At 44.1% G+C, this 21,772-nt stretch overlaps 1 protein-coding gene across 1 annotated transcript in view; it reads left to right on the top strand.

Moving 5' to 3' along the window:
• Nucleotides 1-3,227: 3,227 nt before the first annotated feature.
• The window catches only part of LOC117732987 (adenylate cyclase type 6-like), a 29,990-nt gene continuing 11,445 nt past the window's right edge, over nucleotides 3,228-21,772 (top strand). The window contains exons 1-3 of the mRNA XM_034536226.1: nucleotides 3,228-3,440; nucleotides 6,521-6,786; nucleotides 6,904-7,843. Of these exons, the coding sequence (XP_034392117.1) occupies nucleotides 6,767-6,786; nucleotides 6,904-7,843 (960 nt within the window). The 5' untranslated portion in view covers nucleotides 3,228-3,440; nucleotides 6,521-6,766. The remainder of the gene's footprint in view (nucleotides 3,441-6,520; nucleotides 6,787-6,903; nucleotides 7,844-21,772) is intronic.

Here is a 21,772-nt window from a genome sequence, read left to right as displayed (position 1 = left end):
TCAAACCACATCATCTGATAATATTCAGTAACAGGTGGAAAACAACTACCAGGAGGGTGAGGGAGCTGTCAATCAAGCCATGTCTGATCCACACACTCCCACCCGGTCTTGAGAGGAGGAGTTCTAATCAGGCAGCAATAAAAACACCTGTGCACGAGCTGTAAAGGTACCCGGACAGAACGCTGGTGGCTATAGCAACTGAAGAAAAATGTATTATCTTGCTAAAGACCCGGATATCTTCTCGGGGGTTTCTTTGAGACCAGAGAGCTAGAAGTAGAGTCAATATTGGACTTAACGACAATCATCAGGTGGCCCGGAACACGATGGAAATGTCGCTCCTTGTCCGATGGATGCAACACTTTGTGGGCTACAAGGTGTTAGGACCAATTCCTCGTTTTGGAGCTCCAGTGCCCCCTAGTGGCCAAATATATATCACTTCAGCTTTAGCCCCTTTTTTAGGCTGTGCATAAAAGTGGAAAATACTACTTCCATCAACTCTAAAATGGTCTTATTTACTTGTGTCTTTGTTGCTCAGTGTTGTAGTTTCGACCTTTACATTTACAATGTGTTGGGTTAGCTCTTATTGGTATGTACCCATGTGGTGGAACAATTATTACAAAAATGACAAAAATCAACAACATATTCATATTTAGTTTAGAAATATTCCGTTTTTTGTAAAAGCCATGCATTCAAAACTTGTCTTTAATCATTTGCTTCTAAGTACAAAAGTATTAACATGGAGTGAATGTACTCGTCATTCAGAGTGACCCATTTCAGAATAGGTATTTTGTGACTATTATATTATTTCTGTATTCATTTATACACAATTTAAATGTTGCAGCTGCGGGGTTGGGCTGATTTTGATTAGTCTAGTACCTTGTGGATTTCTTCACCAGGGAATCAGTCAAGTTTTATCAACCTAGAACTCTATCATCATTTATTTATTTTTATTATTTCTTGTACAACAATATGATAAGTAACTCGGAACTTAATTTATCAAAGGTGGTATAAAACCTTTGACCTTTTGACCTTTGACCACCAAAATCTAATCTGCTCATTCTTGATTCCAGGTGGGTGTTTGATCCAAATTTGAAGAAACTCCATCCAGACATTTCCTGAGATATCACGTTCACAACAATGGACTCGGTATGTACGTCTGTCCGGATCTACAGCTCCCCAACATGAGCACGTGGAGAAATGTTCCATCTGCTGGCAGATTGAAGACCAGTTCGCTTGATCTTGTCTATCTGACTGGGACCTGTGGAGGCCCCCCAGTTCTTGACTGGTGCCTTTGAGTGTTTCTTCACTGGTATATTATATTGATCTTTAAACTAAAATGTAGAGAATTAAAGATCGTGCTCATATTAACCAGTGATCCAGTTCTAGAAATGGACAGAACGGAGCTCATGCATGGCTTTGCATTACAGAGCACTTCCCCACCAGCTGATCACATTCACGTATGTCGGTGATGGAAAGTATATACGAAATACACACAATCAATGCACAGGTGTTGAGGAAAGGTAAATACAACGGTGGAAAGTAACTTACCCAAGTACTGTACACATTTTAGATACTTGTATACTTAAGCATATCTAATTTATGCTTCTTTATTCTTCTACTCTGATCTTTTAAATGCTTACTTTTTACTTTGGTACATGTACTTAACTGCTATAGTTACTAGATTTTTTACATTACACGTATGATCCACTTCTTAATTATGATGCATTGTTATAGATTTAAGGCCCCACATACCCACGCAGTTGTTTTTTCAGTTATGTTCGGCAGGCGTGCACTGATGGTCTCTTAACTCATGTAGGTCATATAGAGGCATTGGGTATTACATTGAAACTGTTTCATAACCAGTTAAAAGTTCCTCTCAATAACTTTAAGTACATTTTGCACAGTTACGTTGCTACATTTAATAAAGTATGAATACTTCTACCATCGCAGCCTCACAAGGTTTTAGACACATTTCAGAGTAAACAGTTTTTTCCTCCACACCACTGGTGTTTCCTTCATGGGGGGGGGGGGGACTCATGCTGGATGGAGCTCATGACTGGTGGGTTTCGCTACTGACACGGATTCACCCCTAGAGGGAGTGCCGAGTTACTAGAAGTGGGAAAGAAGAGAGTGGGGTGAGCCACGCCGCGCCTGCTGAGCAGAGCTGCGTCAAGCGTCACACCAGCATCAGTGAAACAGCCGCTCACCGGGACTGAGAGGAGAGTGGATTTCAAAGTAAAAGCCGAAAAAGATTAAGGCGCAGCGAAACGGAGAGAGAGAGAGAAAGTCTTGCTGTAACAAAGGACATATTCAATATTTTTTAAATGATGTAGTTGTGTGGAGAGTAAACAATTAGTTAAATATCTTAAAAATCAGCTTTATTGGCCAAATATGTCCACGCATATTAAGGAGATTGACTGTCAATGCAGTTCCAAGAACAATTTACAGGAAAATAGACAGAATTAGACCCATAGATTGTTCTTATTTTAGGTGGAGATGAGTTTGTGTGGCTCAGGCTCGAGCTGAAGCTGCTTTTCATCATCCTGCCATCTTTTTAATTTACATTCACAGTATCATTAGATCATATTGAACGTCTACACAGTGTATTGTAATTTCATTATGTTGGTCTATATTCTGTACGCATCTGTCACCACTTTCTCTTCCTCTGGTTTCTTCCATATTTCCCCCTTTTTTCAATAGTTTTTTTTCTTATCAAATGAGGGTTGAATATGACCGGGTGGAGTATATATGTACATATTGTATACTGTACATATTGTAAAGCCCTGAAAAAAATGTGTGATATTAGGCTATATTAAATAAACTGACTAAACCCGAGCTAAAACAAAAGCTTAGATCAACATATAGAACTAGAAATAAGTGGTGAATATAAATATCAACAATGAACACTGTACAGTGTCTTACCTGCGACTTTTTTTTTTTATCACATTAACCATAAACTAGTGTCTCATGTCAAATATACTGAGAAGAAAATTGTCCTGATTTATTGACAATATTATAAAAAAATAATAAATAAAAAAATAATAATAAATGAAATACGTTTTTTATTAAATATTTAATAAATACAAATTGTGAAATAATTCATGTATTGTTAGGTATGCTTTAAAAAAAAATATTAATAATTTTAACTTGAAAACCAATAACCGGAAGCATGATGTTTGTGTCTCTCCCCCCCCCCCCCCCCTCCCATCTTGACTGTGGTGCTCGGAGCCGAGAGGGTCAGGGGGAGGAGAGGAAAGGGAGTGGAGCGCGAGAAGACGACCGGAGGAGATCCAGCACACAGAGACCAATTTACCCGGACCATCCTCTTTGCACAGCACCGGGCTACACACGGTCCTCCGCTCCGGCCCGACAACCCGCGACCGAATCGGTGTAACCCTCCGCGATCCGGTCGGGGAACAGAAAACAAGAAGATGATCACGGTGAGTCCGTCTTCCTGACAGCAACTGCTGCCGCTGCCGCTGCTGCTGCTGCTGCAGGCCGACATATATAATACATGTTCTCCTGTCACACACACACACACACACACACACACACACGTCTCCAACGCGGTTGCACTGGACCGCACGCGCCTCGGACACCTCTCTCTGTCAGCACACCCTGTCTGCAGGAGTGAATGACAGATGGCAACAGTTGCTGTAAGGCCTCGCACTGGTGGAGGAGGAGGAGGAGGATACACGGTCAGTTAACGTGTCCCACTGACAGGCCAGCAGCAACATATCTCTGTGTGGTGGAGAAAAAGAAAAAGAAAAAAGGATGAGCTGCCTCATTATGTTTCTTATTAACAGCTGACAGTTAATAATAAGCCACATTCAGGCGCGTGGAGCCTCTTGCATGTCTGATGCTCATAATGATTCAGCCGCAGATAATTTTTCATAACATAACATTGCACTTAAACACCTCCCGGTGTACCCTACTCACACCAAACACATGGGGGTTGTAAATAAAGGGGGGTTTAGAGTATTATTCCCACCCCCTACCCGTCAACTGACGGATGCTGAGGAATGTGCAGCACTAATAACGTGTTTATATCTGTTTATTTACCTTCGTGCTAGTTAACACACGTATCCTGTGAGCTATATGTTGCCTTTGCTGCAGACTGAAGGACATTTGGCACGAAGAGGCGTGCACGTGTGTCCCGAACATGGTCTCTACGCCGGACACAGCGGAACGTTTTTTTAAATTTTTTTTATGGTCCCCCGTTATGGTTGTCACACAGGCCACGGTGTTATGTAACAAGAAGCCTACGCTGTTTGAATGCGGGCCCTTCGCGCACGGCCTGCCTGTGCGTGGCACTCACGCGCCGGATCGCAAACATATCATCCGCGCATGATTATGGAAATTAAGAGAGGAGGGGGGAGAGGGGGGGGGGGGGGGGGGCACTCAACGCGTCGCATACCTTTGATTTCCCCTAATGAGTTGATCTATTTTCGCATCTGGATGACAACTGAGCCACCACACACACACACACGCACGCACGCACGCACACACACACACAGAGAGAGAGAGAGAGAGAGAGAGAGACAGAGATGCATGCAACTGGAACAAGTCCACAGCACGGATTGACTTTACGCTCGCTATTTGTGAATGTAACGGTTGAAAATGTCCCCTAGGAATAGTCAGTCACCCCCCCCCCCCCTCCTAACGCGAGTGGGGGGAAACCAGAGAGCACGGCCAAGCACCATGCACACACACACACACACGCCAAGCGACTGGCAACACCGCGACGTTTGCAAATGGGTACAAGCTGGTCGACCTTGTACAGGGGGGGGGGGGGGGGGGGAGGTGTTGGTGGAGAGAAGAGGAGAACGGGGGGGGGGGGGGGGGGGGGGGGGGGGGTGTAGCGGTTCTTGTCGATCCGCTGCCAGGGAGGAGGGGACGCGGCTCGGACGGACACGCGCCAGAGAAGGCGCACCGCAGGGCAAGAAGTAGCGAGGAGACGCCGCCACAGCGGGCCTCTCTGGTGGAGATGCTGATCGATGACGCGGCGGCAGGCGCGTTTGCGTGCGTGTACCTCTGCACGGTGTGCAGCTCCTGGTGTCCGGAGGCCCGGAGAGGTCAGCCGGTGCCATAGTTGCTGAAGCATATGTGGACGTTTAATTAAATCTGGACGAAAACCACCACGCCGCTGTGCTATTATTACACCCACTACTGTTATGAAGATACTGTTGGGTTATTATAGTGATATTAGAGATATACAAAAAGTATTTGGAGATATTTTCTGGACTACAACCACAATGTAGCCTTATGAATGGGATCCACCATCTGACTTTTCTCTCCCGATACCTCAATACCAGAGCTCCCCTTTTTCCCCCGAGTATGCTATCTGTATACCACGCTGTGTGAAAACTCATTAGGATTCTCTTGTTAGATAACATGAAGGCATGCATTGCTGTGGGACTAAAAATGCACCATGACTGAATACATGGAAGTGATAATAGAAACACAAAACAACTGTATTTAATGTAGAGGCGTCTCCTCTGGTCGATACCCAGTCCTCTTAATAAGAGCCTTATTGGTTTAGAGCATCCTAAACACAAATGAATGTCATACACTCAAAGACACAGACGGGTTTATAAGACATTACTTACAGTGTAATCGATAACAACATAAGACATATCAGATGTAAACGTTCATACATTGATACCCTTTTTACAAGGCATTGTGTATTTGAACAGTATCCGTCAAGTCAAGCACATTCAACTCTTGAATTAACTAAATTAATTCACAGGTGACACTTCATCAGCACAATGATACAACAACATGTATGCCTGTGCTATATGCGTTATACTTAAAGGGTAGTTGAACTTTTGGTTTAAAGCTGCAGGGCACACAGATCCGGTCCTGCTGTGTCTCCCATCACTGTCTTGATATTTGTCTTGACAGTATCCTGTTGTCCAGTGGCATTTATCTATATTTATTACCCGTCTTTTTTTTTTAAATCATCGATTGTGATAATAACCAGAGCTTTGAAGGAGTCGCTCTTTATCTTCAGCCCAACTGACTCCAAAATGCTGTCGTGTATTTATACCGGAGGGTGTGTTTTAGTACGGGGGTCAAATCGAGCACGTTGTGGTTAAAAAAAAAACTTTAAAAAAACAGGCCGCTATTTTTGATCCTATCCTCCCCCTCTCCTCTGTCCTCCCCCGTAGTTTTTGGAAGTAACTTGTTCTTCTCCTGTGAATCTGTCTCAGTTTTTGTGAGACACAATCTCAAGTGTGTCCGGTTGTCCCGGGAAATTGGATTAATTGTGCATTTAGCCGACAGTTATGTTTTTTAAATTTATTTCCCGTCAGATTTGGGATTAAGAAGATCTTTGCTAACGAGCTTTTGAGAGCGTTAACTGGTGTCAGGCCTGTTCATTCATTTGGGTAATAACATCAAACGACAGACGATCGGATGTTTCTCTCCTGATCTAAATTTGAGCCGCGACACCATCACAAATATCTATTTGCCCATCGGCTTTTATACAATCTACGATGTGTTTGTTTCCCCCTTCTAGGCTCAGTGGAAGCTGTGGAGATAGGCCTGGAAGCAGAGACTGGTCATCTCATTAACCTTGGTCTCTGACTGCTGTCCCTGGCACAACATCTGGGGCTTCGTGAGGCGACTGGTGCGCCTTTTGACCCCATCCGGTCAGTCCCACCCTGTGGCCCCCGCAGCGTGGCCTCTACAAACCCTTCCTTGTTACTTCAATTTGTCCGCGGGGATAAATGAGTGAACCGGCTGCAAGGGAAAGGGCTGGGACATGTACCAGAACCCCAACAGGTAAAACAACTTGCACAGGTGGTTAGAGGAGGTAAATGTTGCAGCCACATGGTATCAGTGCTGCAGTAGCTATCTGTCTTTGACCTGTAATGAACGTTCCTCTCTCTGCTCACCTAGAATGTCCTGGTTCAGTGGGTTCCTAGTCGCCAGAGTGGACGACCGCAAGACCGCGTGGGGGGAGCGCAATGGCAAGAAGTCCAAACGAAAGGGAGGCTCATCTCTCTGCAACCCGCGTTACATGAGCTGTCTGCGGGACCCAGATGCTATGGAGCCCCCTTCCGGAGCCCCCCTCCATCAGCACCACCGCGGAGGGGGGTCTGGGGCCGTGGGAGGCGGGGGAAACTTCGGCGTCCGTTGCGGGTGGCAGGAGGACCACTACGGCAAAAGGGGAGGGGCTCCCGGGGAAGGGGTGGGGCTGAAATCGGTCGACTTGGCCTTTGAGGATGGCGAGTTGAAAGGGAGGAAAGGGGGATGCAACGGAGGAAGCGGGGACGCGGGCAACGACGGTCCCAACGGCGCAGCGGGGGTGGTGACGGCTGCGGACTGCTGGCTCAGGGTGGTGCAGGTGTTCCAGTCTAAAAAATTCCAGTCCCGCAAACTGGAGCGCCTATACCAGCGTTACTTCTTCAGACTGAACCAGAGCTCCTTGACCATGCTCATGGGGGTGCTTGTGATCGTGTGCGGCATCATGCTGACCTTCCACTGTGTCCACGCCGCCCCTCACGTGGCCTACTCGTCGGCCCTGTCGGTGGCGATGGCACTCTTCATGGCTCTCATGGTGGTGTGCAACCGCAACGGCTTCCACCAGGACTACATGTGGATGGTCAGTTACCTGGTGATCGGGGTCCTGCTCTCCGTGCAGGTGTTCGGGGTGCTCATGGTGGCACCCAGGAGCGCCTCGGAAGGCATCTGGTGGTCCGTGTTCTTCATCTACATCATCTACACCCTGCTGCCCGTGAGGATGAGAGCGGCCGTGGTGAGCGGAGCGCTGCTGTCCATCATACACGTGGTCACGTCATGGCAGATCAATCAAGAAGACCAGTTCCTCTGGAAACAGGTAAGAGAGGCTTGACGCCTGACTGTCAACTGGTTGACGTGAACTGTGACCGATGCTGATGTAAGGAAACTATTGTCACTATTTCCCTTTTATGTTATCTTGCAGATAATATCTATCAGCATTTTATCCTGCAATGTTTTATGTTTTCACCTCATCTCACTCGCAGACCCTTTTGGTTGATCCATGCATGTTGTCTTGGTCAGCATTGTTCAAAACTTTATTTTAAAGTCAGACTGAAACGGAAGTCAGAGCGACTTTTGCTTCTGTATTCTTCAGCGAAACAGAATATTTTAGTGGTGTACAGTTACAAGAGGGATTTAAACGATACATTTGATTGGACGGGTAAAAGAAAGTAGGTGGGCTTAGAGCGTTGCACTCCACACACACCTCCTTGTTGCCAAAAGTTGATTGATTGGATGGAAGTCATGATTTTATTGGTTGATGCTAGTTTACGTAAGTAAACTTTATATTTTGTTTTACTGTAAAAAAAAAGATGCTAATTATTTAGCATATATTGTTTAAAAACATGCACAATTTGATCGTGGGATGCGATCTAAAAGAGTAAAAGCATTTTGTCATTTATGAGCTGGTGTGAGAAGGTAGAGACTAAACCATTACAGCTTTTTGATGAGGTGTAGAAACCTAATGTTTCAACACAAAGTTTGTTTTCATGAGAGGAGGAAGAGTGCTGACGTTTAAATTGTCCACGTCAAGCTAATACATTACATTACATTTAGCTGACGCTTTTATCCAAAGCGACTTACAATCATACACAGCTACAGGGAACAACTCTTGCTTAAGTGTCTTGCTCAAGGACACATCGACTAGGGCGGGGATTGAACCACCAACCCCCTGAATGAAAGACGGACCTGCTAACCACTGACCCACAGTCGCCCAGTATAGCTGTCTCTTCATTGGATGAACAGGCTCTGGGCATTGCGTATGTCTAGCTGATGCCATAATGCAAATATACATGATAAAAAACAAGATCTCTCCATTCAGCTGTACACATCCAGCAGATATTAGCAACATTAGCATTCGTTCGGAGTTGTCTTTGTGGCGACCCGCTGTCCTTTTAGCTCTGTTTTGGTTTCCACCATCTCTTGAGGGGGAACTCTCTGGCTCATTAGCTGTTAAATCCTTCACTGTGTTCACCAGCTAGTCTCTAGCTTTGTGTGCCCAGTGGGTTTATCATAGCTCTCTTTTTTTTGCTGAAATCAGCTCCCCGCTGTGGCTGGAAATGGGTCGATAAGAGCTGTGAAACGGAACCAAAAACTATTTGTTGTGGGACGCAAAAACAATGAGCTGAAAGATGCTAAAACCCACTTCTGAGTTGAGAGGAACCCCAGAGTCAGGTGACAATTCTCTGTGAGGGCGTCACCTTAAACACGGTTGCACCGTTAGCTGTGGTGTTCGTAGCTAACGGTTGCCGTTAGCTACGAACACCACAGCTAACGGTGCAACCGGCGCAAACAACGGCAGCAGCGCTGACAGAGCTAACAGCGTTGAGCCGCGGGGGAAAGCGGATGGTTAGGGTGCCGTTATCAGCCGCGAACCGCCTTGCGGAGCGGGGGGGGGGGCCGTGAGCTAACAGGCAAGGGGCCCGCTCACGCGCACGAACATGCACTGAAAGGCACGCACGGCCCGCCCTGCTATGTCCTCGAAGCTCAGAGATGCTCTGATTACAACACAGAAGAGTTTACATCAGAATATATATATCCTCTTTTGGGTAAAAAGTTTAAAAAGCAACCCTCTGAATTTGGAAAAGCAATTGATGATATTGTATAGCTTGAAAAAAAACGTTCAACATCGAAATGCTTGACGTCAAACTTGAAAAAAAACATCTCGCCTAATTTTAACCCTGTATCTATCTAGTAATCTGTAACCTAGTACATTTTAAAAAGTAACTTTCCCAACACCGTTGATAAGTAATTAAATACAGTAGGAAACTAACAATTGTGATAAGTTATCGCTGTAGACTGATTGCAGTGGACCCATTGTTATGTTGCTTCATATGTTTACGATATGGCCCTTTTATTCTCACTGAACTGGCCACCGTGTTGTATTTACATGTGTTCTTACGGGTCTTTCTGTACAGCGTGTTGTTTGTGCGTCGTGTCAAGGACCGAATGGACCGCCCCAGCCGGACTGCTGTGTGTGTGTGTGCTGTTGTGTGACAGTGTGAGAATACCATGATGTAAAGCGGTATCACTCAGGTCTCTGTGCTCTCACACAACGGACTCTTTGTACTTTTCTCCAAGGGTGGTCTGGTGGTGGAAAGACGGGGGGACAGGGGGGGAACAGGGGGGGGGGGCACGATGGCTGCTCGCTTTCTGCAAAGCCCAAAAGTTATGGGAAACATAATAGGAAAGCCATTACATGAAAACAATAGGGGGATATAGGACTTAACGGCCAACCACTGATTATCTCCATAATGCCTCCGCCATAACAGTTCGGGTATGCATTCGGTAACTTATCCCCTCACGTGTCAGCCGGATGGCAACGACGCAAACAAGTCCCTTAAAGACAGATCACTTTTGTTAAGATTTTGGGATTGTTTTTTATGAATTGATGACAAAGTATACCAGGAACTGGGTTTCGGGGATTCGTGGGAACTCGGTAACTGCTGTGGACTCTCACATCACGCGTGATATATACAGTGCAATCCATCACCGGCTCCGACGTGGTTTGCCGTCATTAAGTGAATGAATGCCACGAGATAGCCGCGGCCCCTGCCATGCTGTTTATTCCAGAGGTCGCCTGTGTATGATACGTGACACAGTAAAACTCTATAATCAATCACCGCTTCGTGCTCGTGTGCGAGTATTTCCTCTTTCTCCGATAACTCATTAACTCTTTTATTTTCCGTCTTTTCGTTGCCAACTTCTGTTTGCTGGTTTAAACCGTATGATTTAAACCGGTTGAGTTCTGCTCAGTCACGAGTATAGCTGATTAATCTATCATCCACGAAGTGAATTAGATATGTCTTATTTGTATCAGACTGTAGTTTCATCAGTGACCAGCTGTGAGGGACATTTTTCTTTTATGCTTTTTTTGTATTTATTTAAAATTCATAGTTCAAGAGCAGAAATGTCTTGAGGTATGAGGATGATCAGGATCTGGTCACTTTACACGAGAGGTTATCCGTTTTATTTTATTTATTCTCTGACATTCCTGACCTTATTTCACTGGTCTGATCGCTCGTAAAAATGTGATCACGTCAATCGAATATGATCAAAGCCCACTCGCTCACTCCCGATGAAGCAGATTAACCGAATCTCTGACCGTCGAACGTCCTTTATGTAGAAATAAATTAAAGGTTTATTTTACAAACTGACATTGTGATTGTTTCTGATGTAATCATGCATTTAGAAAACCAAGTCAGGAGCTCTAAAGAGGAAAAGGCCTTCCCATTATTTATTACTTTGTAATACAATCTGTTAAATGCCGTTATAGATATTACAACTTGCTTGAAGAGTGAAGCCTTGCAGACTTTCTTTATCTATGTGACATGTTGACCTTTTGTTGGGGACAAAACAATAACAATATTGACAGAATGGCTCAACAGGCCATTCATTTATTTATTTTCCGTGAAGTTTTTTTACTCCATAAAACACAAAAACAGACCAACCAAGACATCCACAAATAAAAAATAACCTAAACACAGCACAGTGGTACACATTGTTTACCTGATAGAACTTTCTAAAATTACATTCTTCCTATTTTTTCTTGGCCAAAATATGATATAATCACCATCAAATCATAATATTATCAAACAAGTCTCTCTTTTGATTACTTGATATCTCAGGAACGTCTTTTTACATTTTTTGCACAAACGGATAACATTAGAAGTGATGACATTTTGGACATAAATGTCTCTATTGAATGTTTGTGTCAGAAATGGCTGCCGTTTGATTTTTTTTCTTGGAGAGGTAACATCACAAAACGATCGTACGTGTGGGTGTCTGTTTGTTTTGTTGTGTGTGCTGACATGCACGGCACAGCGGGCGCTTCCGTCCAGGAATAGAGACGGTTTTTTTTCTCCTTTTAAAACCGATCACCGCCCCGACACAGTCCGTCAATGAAACTCCCCGAGTTTGTACATTCTTCACCCCCCTCCTCGGCCGGTATTTGCTTTATTGTCCCTGACAACAAGCATTGTTGTGTGGATGTTGTTGACACAAGTGCTGTGAGAGGTCAAAGACTGGTTCCTAAAAATACCCGGCCCTTGGCGTTTCTGCAAACTGTTGCGTCACATGGGACAAGTCTTATCGGAGCCTGCGTCAGAGCAACAGGCTCTCAAACGCCCCCCCCCCTTTTTTTTCTTTCTGCACACACACTGTGGTGTTCACATACCCTGAAGGTTAACGCGGTATATCCACAGATACGACAACGATTTATTTATCTTTTTTACGCGAATGCATTTTGGGATGGATGGATGGGTGGGGGGGGGGGGGGGGGCACAAGTCAATATATTTCACAAAGACTCCCGCTAAGTGTTTACAGTTTTTTAAAATATGTTTTTAATTCGGTAGATAAGATAAGGGAATGGCGTTTAAATAACAATGTGCGGCTTAATGGTCCCACGTCAAACTTTCCAAATGGCTGTTTGCTCAATTCTAAAATGTCCAAGGTTGTGAGAGAGAGAGAGAGAAAGAAAGAGAGAGAGAGAAAGAGAGAGAGAGAGAGGAAATCTCACATTGATGAACCGTATCATCTGTTCACAGTTTCACAGCAGCTCCCGGTGCTGGAATAAACCTCGTGTGCATCATCATGCATCAAGATGGTCGTACTTAGATCCCAGTGGAAGAAAGTGTCGGCGTGTGATGATCATCTGTGCGAAGCTGCAGCCACAGAATGAGACACCCCGGTTGAAGTGTGTGTGTGCGTGTGTGTGTGTGTGTGTGTGTGGGGGGGGGGGGGGGGGGGCATGCAGCGAAGGCGGTGTGATCGGAGGAGAATCCGATATTCTCCCCACGCAGTCCTTTTTTTTTTTGCCTCGGCCTCCTTGATAAATAATTTGTGTTTGACGCGGCGGCGGCATTTTAACGAGGATACCGTGTCACATGCACGCTCTGCTCACGCCCGGGATGGGTGCTGAGCCATGGGGTCTCTCTCTCTCTCTCTCTTTCTCTCTCTCTCTCTCTCTCTCTCTCTCTCTCTCTCTCACGCATACACTTCACTTGTTTGTAACTGCCTGTGTTCAATTGTATGAGGATTACATTGAGACAGATTTATACACACACACACACACACACACACGCACACACACACGCACACACACACACACACACACACGCGCACACACACGCGCGCGCGCAAACTCTCAAGACACCCATACCACCGCCGCCGCCAATCTGCGGACCAATCGGATGGCTGGAAAATTAATTATCAGTTTAGCGTCACTTCTGAGAATGATGGGGAATAAACAGCATCGCTAAGTGTCTCCCTCAGTGCCTGTGTTCAGTTGGTCCAACGGTTGCCGTGGAAACAACTACGACTCAAGCAGCCGGCAGAGACCCAGTTCAAAGCCTGCTGGTGTACCGTTGCTTTAAGTAAAAAAATTAAAAAAAAAAAATCTGGTTCAGATTTGATTTGCTCGAGGTCCTGGATGCTGGAGGTGTCCGAGCTATGCGGTTCTGTTATTTATACAAGTTTTTTTTTTCTGGCACTGATAATTGATTTTTATTGCTCATTACAACTCTTTTGTATTGCGTAAAGAGACTTCCCGTGTGCGATCCAGAAAAAAAAAACTGTTGATATTGTGAGAAAAAAAAGGGTTTCTGTCTGTTTTTTTTTTTTTTAAACTTTTTTTTTAATACAGACTTTTTGCTGCACTTTTGCAACTCCAATGCCAACATAGTTTTAATAGTCACACTCCCTCCACGGAAGTCACACCTGCCTGGTTGCCAGCAGGATTGTTTCTGGTGTGTCGCTTTCAGTGTCAGGACCCCGCAGCGTGTTGACAGAAACACGACGGAGGGAAAAGGGAGTTTGAAACCGGCTTTACACTCCCGAGTAATTGTTCCAGACAAGGATGTACAATATTGGTTTAAGGTTCACGGTCTTCAGTCCTAAGCCTCAAGAATACACAAAATACTCCTTTTGTGAGCAGGCATAATTTATGTCTTCACGACATATAAGTGGTGACAGGGCAACAGAGTTACAGTAGCAGTCTTGTTTTGTTTTTTTTAGCTTACAAAAAACAGGTTTGCTGTAATAAAATAAATGTGGCTTACTGAATAAATTGCTCCCGAGGGGTGGCAGAAACAATTGCCAAACATTTGCACCATTTCCTGTTTAAAAGAACAGATATTTATATTTTACGCGTCACGCATTTGATTAAGACTCAATTTGAGCAAAACACACAAATAATGCACTACTTCCTCCACGGATTGGAAAATTCAATCTGCCGATGTAATCCACGGTGAACTGCATCTGTTATGAGCTTTAAAAAAATAATAATAATCGAGACGTTTTACTGTCTGATGTGTATTGTGACTATTTCCGGATCAACAATAAGTGAAATGTGAGACACGAGGTTATGTTGCTCTAAAATGCACTATTTGTTTAGTGCCTTTTTAAAAGTGATCACGATAGAATGAAAACATACTTCACACAATGCAAAACCCTAATTAACTTCTCATTATAGAGTAAACGATCATATATGATACTCCTTGGGAAATAATGACTGAGGGGGGCGCTTTGGGACACAGATCTAAGCAGTGTAATGAAAGGTTTTCCCTTTGTTTGTTTCTTCAGCAGAAATAGATGGAAACAAGAGTGTGTGGACGGGACTTTGTCTCACTCTTTCCATGTGAAAGAGGATTTCTTTCTGTGATATTTATACATTTCCTGCAAGTGTATGTGCATAGAGATCTATGTTGGCGATCCACACACCGTCTTCATTTACATTTAAAGAGTAAATGAGATATGATGGACTGGCGGCCTGTCCAGGGTGTCCCCTGCCTTCGCCCTATGTCAGCTGGGATAGGCTCCAGCGCCCCCGCGACCCTAATGAGGATAAGCGGTATTGAAAATGGATGGATGGATGGATGAGATATGAATAAAAAAAATTAAAAAAAGACTAAATTCAACGACGTTTGAGCAAAAGTGACGACATTTAGTACATCACGACGCCGCGGTTTAAATGACACTCGCTTCATGTCACTCACATTTTTAGAAAAACCAAGAATACATTTTGAAACCGTTTCATATTGTCCTGGTAAAATGATTTCCTGAGAAAGGACAACACTCTCCCCTGCTGTTTGTCACAAATTACAGCGACGACAGGACGGTACAGATGATTGTGCTCCAAAATAGCTTTTCATCTGAAGCGTAACATACTTTTTGTTGTGTGTGTGTGTGTGTGTGTGTGTGTGTCCACTGTAAGACTCGTATGTTTGATTGTAGTGCGTCTCAGTCAGCTGCAGCCGCTCGACGCTCACCTCCAGACCGAGTGCAGACCACCCGGTGGAGTGTAGCAGGCGGGGCTCGACTCTTTATCTGTCCATGTGGTTCTGGTCATTTCAGATAAGGGCAGTGCGAGCTGTGTGTAGACATGAGGCTCAGGCTGAGTACACAAAACCCAGCAGCTGCCACACACACAGACACACAGACACACACACAGACAGACACACACACACACACACTCACACACACAGCCTCTTTCACAAAGGCTAGAAGTGACAGTGAGCGCGAGTCAAAAATAAATTAAATGAAAGCATATGGAAATAAATAAGCGACGCTCTCAAGGAAAGATAAGGGCCCGACCTACATGGGTGGGGGTGGGGGGAGGGAGACTCTTGTGTCTTGTCACGATGTAAAGCACCTACATTGTGTTTATCGGGGTGCTGGAGTGTGTTTTTACAGAGCCTGATGTATCACAGATGTTTTAAGGCGTTCCAGATGCTCCTCAAAAGGCCCCTGCTTCAACAACAATATCCCATCAGTCACTTCTCCCTCTGGGAAAAAGGTCTTGTAAATTCAGCGTCTGGTTCTCCACGCAGTTTTATGGACGAAGATTTTTTTCTTTTTTCTTCCCCATGTGAGCATGAAATATTGTTCTCGGTGTATTTAAGGGCCAATTTAACCCGGCCAAACCATTTTGGAGCAAGCAGTGCTCAATTAGTTGATTAAATGACCCTTCCCTAAGTCCCAACTAATGCAGACTGGCCAATCACAGCATAGCATAGTTCCAGCTCTGACCAGGGTCCCACAACTGGAGACTCTCATGCAATTGTTTCAGATTATCCTCATATTCAGGCTGGTTTTGGGGATTTCGGGGCTAGTCGTTGTGTTGTGCCTGAGGCATGTGCAACACCTGTTCCTAACATGCGGGGATCGAGAGAACGCTAGCAAATAAGGCATGTAAAATGTTCCCGACTTACAATGTTGCTCTCTGCGTAATAGAGAGTGATGTTGATTAACTGTCAATTACTGTCAGAGTCCATTTATTTAGACTTAGTCAATTTATTTCATGGGAGGTGGAGCAGGTGCACTTAACTGTGCAAACATAGAGTTTTTTTAAACTAGCATGCATTAAAAAAAAAAGTCCCTCAACGCTATGCTATGCTACAATAAAGACCAACCCGGCTTCACAGAAACAGAGTTGGTCCTTCACTCCATTGTCTTCTGTTTTTGAAAGGCCAGCTGATCAAGAATATGGAGTAGCAGCGGGTGGGCGGGGCTTAGCGGCTGGGTCAATTGACGGAACAGAATTGTCCAATCATAGCTTAGCAATTACGACTATATGCGCGGCAAACCTGGAACGTTTTGGATTCGTCATGAATGTCCCAATCTGTCCGCTTATTGGAGTTCAACCGTCAAAACACTCTCAGATATTTTCAAAATGTTCATAATCTTTTTGTTCTGCATTGTTTTTCTTTCGTAGTGTGTGTGTGACCTGTTTGCTGAAACTGTTATGCCTACAGTAGTAATCAAGTGCTATTTTGAAGAGTTTAACATATCATGAAGGAACTACGTTGGTTTGTCACATCCCTGTTTACAGCCGGTCCCGTAGGACAACAAAGCTTTGTCTAAAGTTAACGGCTCTGTTCCTCCTTCGTTGGATTTGAGGAAGTTTAGACTCCATCAACCCCGGCCACATGTCACATTGGTTAGTTACCTTACACTGTCTCCCACACGGATAATCGACTGGTCAGGATTAGGACTGCTGCTTGTCTTTTAGCCTGAGACAAGCAGCACGTTTCCTGTCTTTGAGCACATATCCCCCCCTTTGTCAGGGTAATGTGTTTTAACTCCAAGTGCATGTCTAAGTCTTTGAGCGAAACGCACATCCTCAAGTGCTGCTCTGTTCCCCCATTCCGCCTCCGTACCTTTCCTCCATGACAGCCACGCAGAATAACGGCGCTACATTCTCCCCCTTGAACAGGCTGTGAGAACGGGCCTAAAGTCATCCACTCGCCCACTTAACCCCCCCCCCCCCCCCCCCCCCCCCCCCCCCCCCCCCCCATCTCCCCCTCGCCTCCTCAGCTGGTTCGCACGCTGCACCCTCTCCCTGAACCGGGGCCGAGGACTGCGGGTCTTTGGAGGGAGGCTGTGGAATGTGGGCGATAGTTGCTAAGTGAAAGCGGCGCTGCCATCTCCGATAATTCACAGTCTCCGTGGGTGTGAGTCTCGGGCCAACACTAAGCAGAACCTTTTTTTTTTTTTTTTTTTTACAAGACTGAGAAAGAAGCACAGAGGGAGGGAGAGAGACTCTTCAACAACATTGTTTTTTTTATATAAAAGCATCACATCACATCTCCGTATTTCATGCATAAGAGGTCTATAATGACCGCTGGCTTCAAAAATGAGCTCTTTAACAGGAATATTGAGTCAGGAGGTGAACATTAAACGTGCATACATCTTATAGCAACGCTTTTTTTCCCTCGCAAATCAACGACTTCTCAACGGGCTGGCTGAATGATTGAAGAGATAAATCATGTGTGTGGGTAAAACCTTTCTGTTTGAAGGGGTTTAAAGTCAATTGCAGAGCTTTTGGTCCGCAGATTCATTTAATATTTAAGCTTTTGAACTTTTCATTCTGTCAACTGACTTGTAAAGGGTCTGAGTACATGAAGGGGCACAGTAGGGATACCATGGTGTCATGGCGCTGATCAGTGCTGGGTGTTGCCTGATCATTGTTAAATGGGATGGAGAGCAGGATGAGAGGATTAACGAAGAGGTCGGGTCGCCTACTGCTGCGTGAACATGCCGTGGAAACAAAAAGGAAAGAGATACCCGGCTGACATCGTGCACGCTGTCCAGAAACCCTCCGCGATAGTTTGATGAAGATCTTTCGGTTGGAAATGGAATTGGCTCGTGAGTGCAGGCTGTTAGTCACATCCTACTGTCTGTGAGAGGCTCTATTCATTATTTCATGGCACAGACGGACTTTATCTGTTTTTTTTCTGTTGATGCGTTTTTCTTTATGTGAAAGCTTTAATCTGCAAATTTGGCGTTTTGTTTTCTGGCCATTTGGTGAATGAAAGTCTACAATTGACTCTCTTTTAGCTCCTAACAGCTGCTTGTTACGGCTAAAAAAAAACAGTGACGCTATGGGAGCAATGAGAGTGAACTACAAGTTATGTTATGGGCCAGAAAACCAAAACAATGAGCTAAAAGATGCATAAATCTGTGAAGCTGCAGAGTTTTGTGATAATTATCTGCGTGTTCATTGCTACAACCTCTTTCATATACAGGTAGCCATGTGATCCATTGTTTGTATAACAATATATTGATTTGCTTTAAATAATCCTATCCAGGTACATCGGGACGCTGTTCAATGTCCCTTTCGTCCACATTCTCGTTCGCTCCTTAAAGAACATTCGTTCCCAGTCGGATGACCTTACAAGTCAATGTTTATAGACTCACTGTCAGCACCAGAGACTTCCTGCTAAAGTAAATGGCTGCTGTGCTAAAATCCATCATAAAGGAGGAGGGAAAATTATAAATAAAGTGTCTGAATGTTTCAATAGCGCTCGTTCAACTCTGAGTCGGGCTTTCAGAGGGGTGTCAAGAGGTGATGGGTGGATGGGAGGTGTTGAGTTATTACCAACGATGGGCAGGTGGATACCACTGTATCGTCTGTATATTTCTTCTCATGTTTTCAGTCCACTTTGTTTCGGACTGAAATATCTCAACTGTTGAGTGGATCGTCCCCTGAAATTCTGTACAATCATTCATGGTCCCCAGAGGATGAACCTTAATTGACTTTGGTAATCCCTGAACAAACCCTCAAGTCGCCTCCGGGAGGAATCGCAGCAACTTTTGGTGACTTTTTCTGGTACAAGACACTTATTACAATTATAACGCCAAGTTTATATTCAAGCTATAAAATAGATTTATATTATGAATAAGTACTTTGCAATAGTATCTCATGATAGGGGTTGGATTGTCACACTTTTTAAGGACTCATTTACACACAGTGATTGATTGCAACTGATTTAAAGCTGCAGCATTCCATCAAATAGTAATATTGTTGATTTATAAACATTATATTAAAAAAAACTCTATTTATGTATTTGGTATCTTTGTAATCTATATATGTTGGGATACCTAATTTCAAATTTATTTCACAAGTGTCAGTTTTCGTAACTACTTTATTTTACAAAGTAATTTATACTTTATACTTTTCTTTTTACTTAATTATGGCAGTATTTCAGATATGCAGCAGACGTTCTTCGTTAAGCACAGAGGTGGTCATTCATTCAGCGACGCGTCCACGCAGCCATGTTGGTCCTTTATTGATTCAGCCTGCACATCCTCCCTAAGCTGTTGGGGGCTTTTGTGTGTGTGTGTGGAGAAAATACATTTTAATCTATGTTGTGTGTACACTGTCGTTTTGCCTCGTTCGGTCTCGATCAGAGCCGCTCTTACATAATGCCATTTTGATATCCCGGGATTAGGCCGAGGTCCTCTCCACAGACTGGCTGGCCACTTCCATCATGTCACCCAGAGTTGAAACGACGACTGCTTTTACTGCTAAAAAAAAACAACAACCAAAAAACAATGTGATGTTCCAGTGACGCGGCGGCGTTCAATTCCTGGTTTATTTCTGTCTCCATGAACCGAACATAACCCTTTTAGTAGGCCCGTAATCATATTGGCAACTCAGTCGTGAACTCCACCTGACGGGGGAGTGAGCAATGCGGATCGTAATGCGTAGTGGACGTGATTTATAATCGCGCCGGACCAGGACGAGGTGATAAGTCATGACTTTAGATAAATGAGTGTGTTGTTGAGCGCAGAGGAAGAGCAGGTGCAAAGCGGCCCTGCGCCGGGAGCGTGGCGGCGTGCACAGGTAGCAGGTAAACGCGGAGCTCCTAAAGAGGTGGAGTGCCGTTGCGTAAACACAGGACCTCACTGTGTGCTCTGCAAACCCACCAGCCCCCCTCGCCCTCTTGAGAAAAGCAAAGCAATTAGTTTGAGCCCGTGAGCTCGACGGACGCACGGCGCGTGACACCGTGCCCACGTCGAAGTGAATCTCCACTAAATGCTTACAGTAGCTGAGGCGATAACGCGCTTTGCACACACACACACACACACACACATGGAGACTGACGGGAGGCATTCACCTGCAAGCACACATCCTGCTGCAGGTTTCACTTTTGTCTCGTGGCTGTTTTTGCTTTATCAGTGAGAGTAATGTAAACAGAGCTGAGCGCTCTGAGCCATCTGCCTAATGTCACTGTGGCCCATATCTGTCCTGCTCTCTCTCTCTCTCTCTCTCGCTCACTCATACTCTTTTTACTCTTGTCATGCTCACATTGTCTTTTTTTCCCTTCCTCATCCTGCTCCTTACCACTTGTTTCCTTCCTCAACATCTGTCAGTCTTTCATTTTTACCGGCTGTCCATTATGCCGTTTGTCTGTTTTACCCCACGCCTTGTTTGCTTTCTTCTTGAACTCCAAATCCATCTGTTTATATTCTTTATCATCTTTTGCTATTCTCATTATTCATTTTGTATAGCCACCGTCTATTTATATTCCATTATAGCATTGTCTGTGTGATTACTGGATCCTGATTGGCTGCAGGGTATCCATTAATTCCTGATAATGTACACTTACTAAGTAGTTATTGTTAAACTGCCTGTGCAATGTTCTAAAATAATGCGCTGGCTACATTAAATGACAGGAATAAATACATTTGAATATCTTATTTACGAGTGCAGTCATTCAGAAATATCTCCCGTTGTTGATAATACCCGAAGAGGTGTCCATACCAGGAATTAATAGAGTGGTGTGATATCGGGTCTAATGTAATGTAATATATAATACAATGTGCTGTCAGTTAGGTTACTTCATGATCTGCAATGATTTCAACACCTGTTCAGGTTTGGAATATTAATACTGGAAACTTAACAAGTCGTTGTTATGTCTAACTTAAGAAACATTATATACAGTATCACCACAGAGAATAATAATAATAAAATATATTGTAAATCATTATCTATTGTTTAACAATAGATAATGATTTAGGAAGTCAACAAAGGAAGTCAAGATGTTTCTCTGGATGACTTTCTCAAGAAATGTGTTCTTATGACACGTTTGACCCAAATAAGTGAGCTAATGTATAAATGTTGTTGTATTGTGGTGAAAACACTTGTATTTAGTTTCTTTGGACAACGTCTATTGAGATTAATAAAATGAGAAGAGATGGTCAGAAGATGTCAGTGTGTCAAAGGTTCCTGCAGTATTGATCATGAATACTTGAGAATGAAACAAAATGGAAAGATTAAGAAGGAGACTTTCTTTGTAAACTAATCCCATTATCTCTGGGCTTCATCCAGAGATAATGGATCATGGATCTGTCATCGGTTCACGCTTTTATGTAAAGATCTTCCGGTAAAGATGATTTCTATATCTATCGTTATCTCTGTCGGCATCGCTGCCACGTTCATTGTCGGGAAAAAACAGTTTGTGT

The sequence above is a fragment of the Cyclopterus lumpus genome, chromosome 7, assembly GCF_009769545.1.
Source record: "Cyclopterus lumpus isolate fCycLum1 chromosome 7, fCycLum1.pri, whole genome shotgun sequence".
NCBI lineage: Eukaryota > Metazoa > Chordata > Actinopteri > Perciformes > Cyclopteridae > Cyclopterus > Cyclopterus lumpus.
This window is presented reverse-complemented; position numbering and strand designations above follow the sequence as displayed.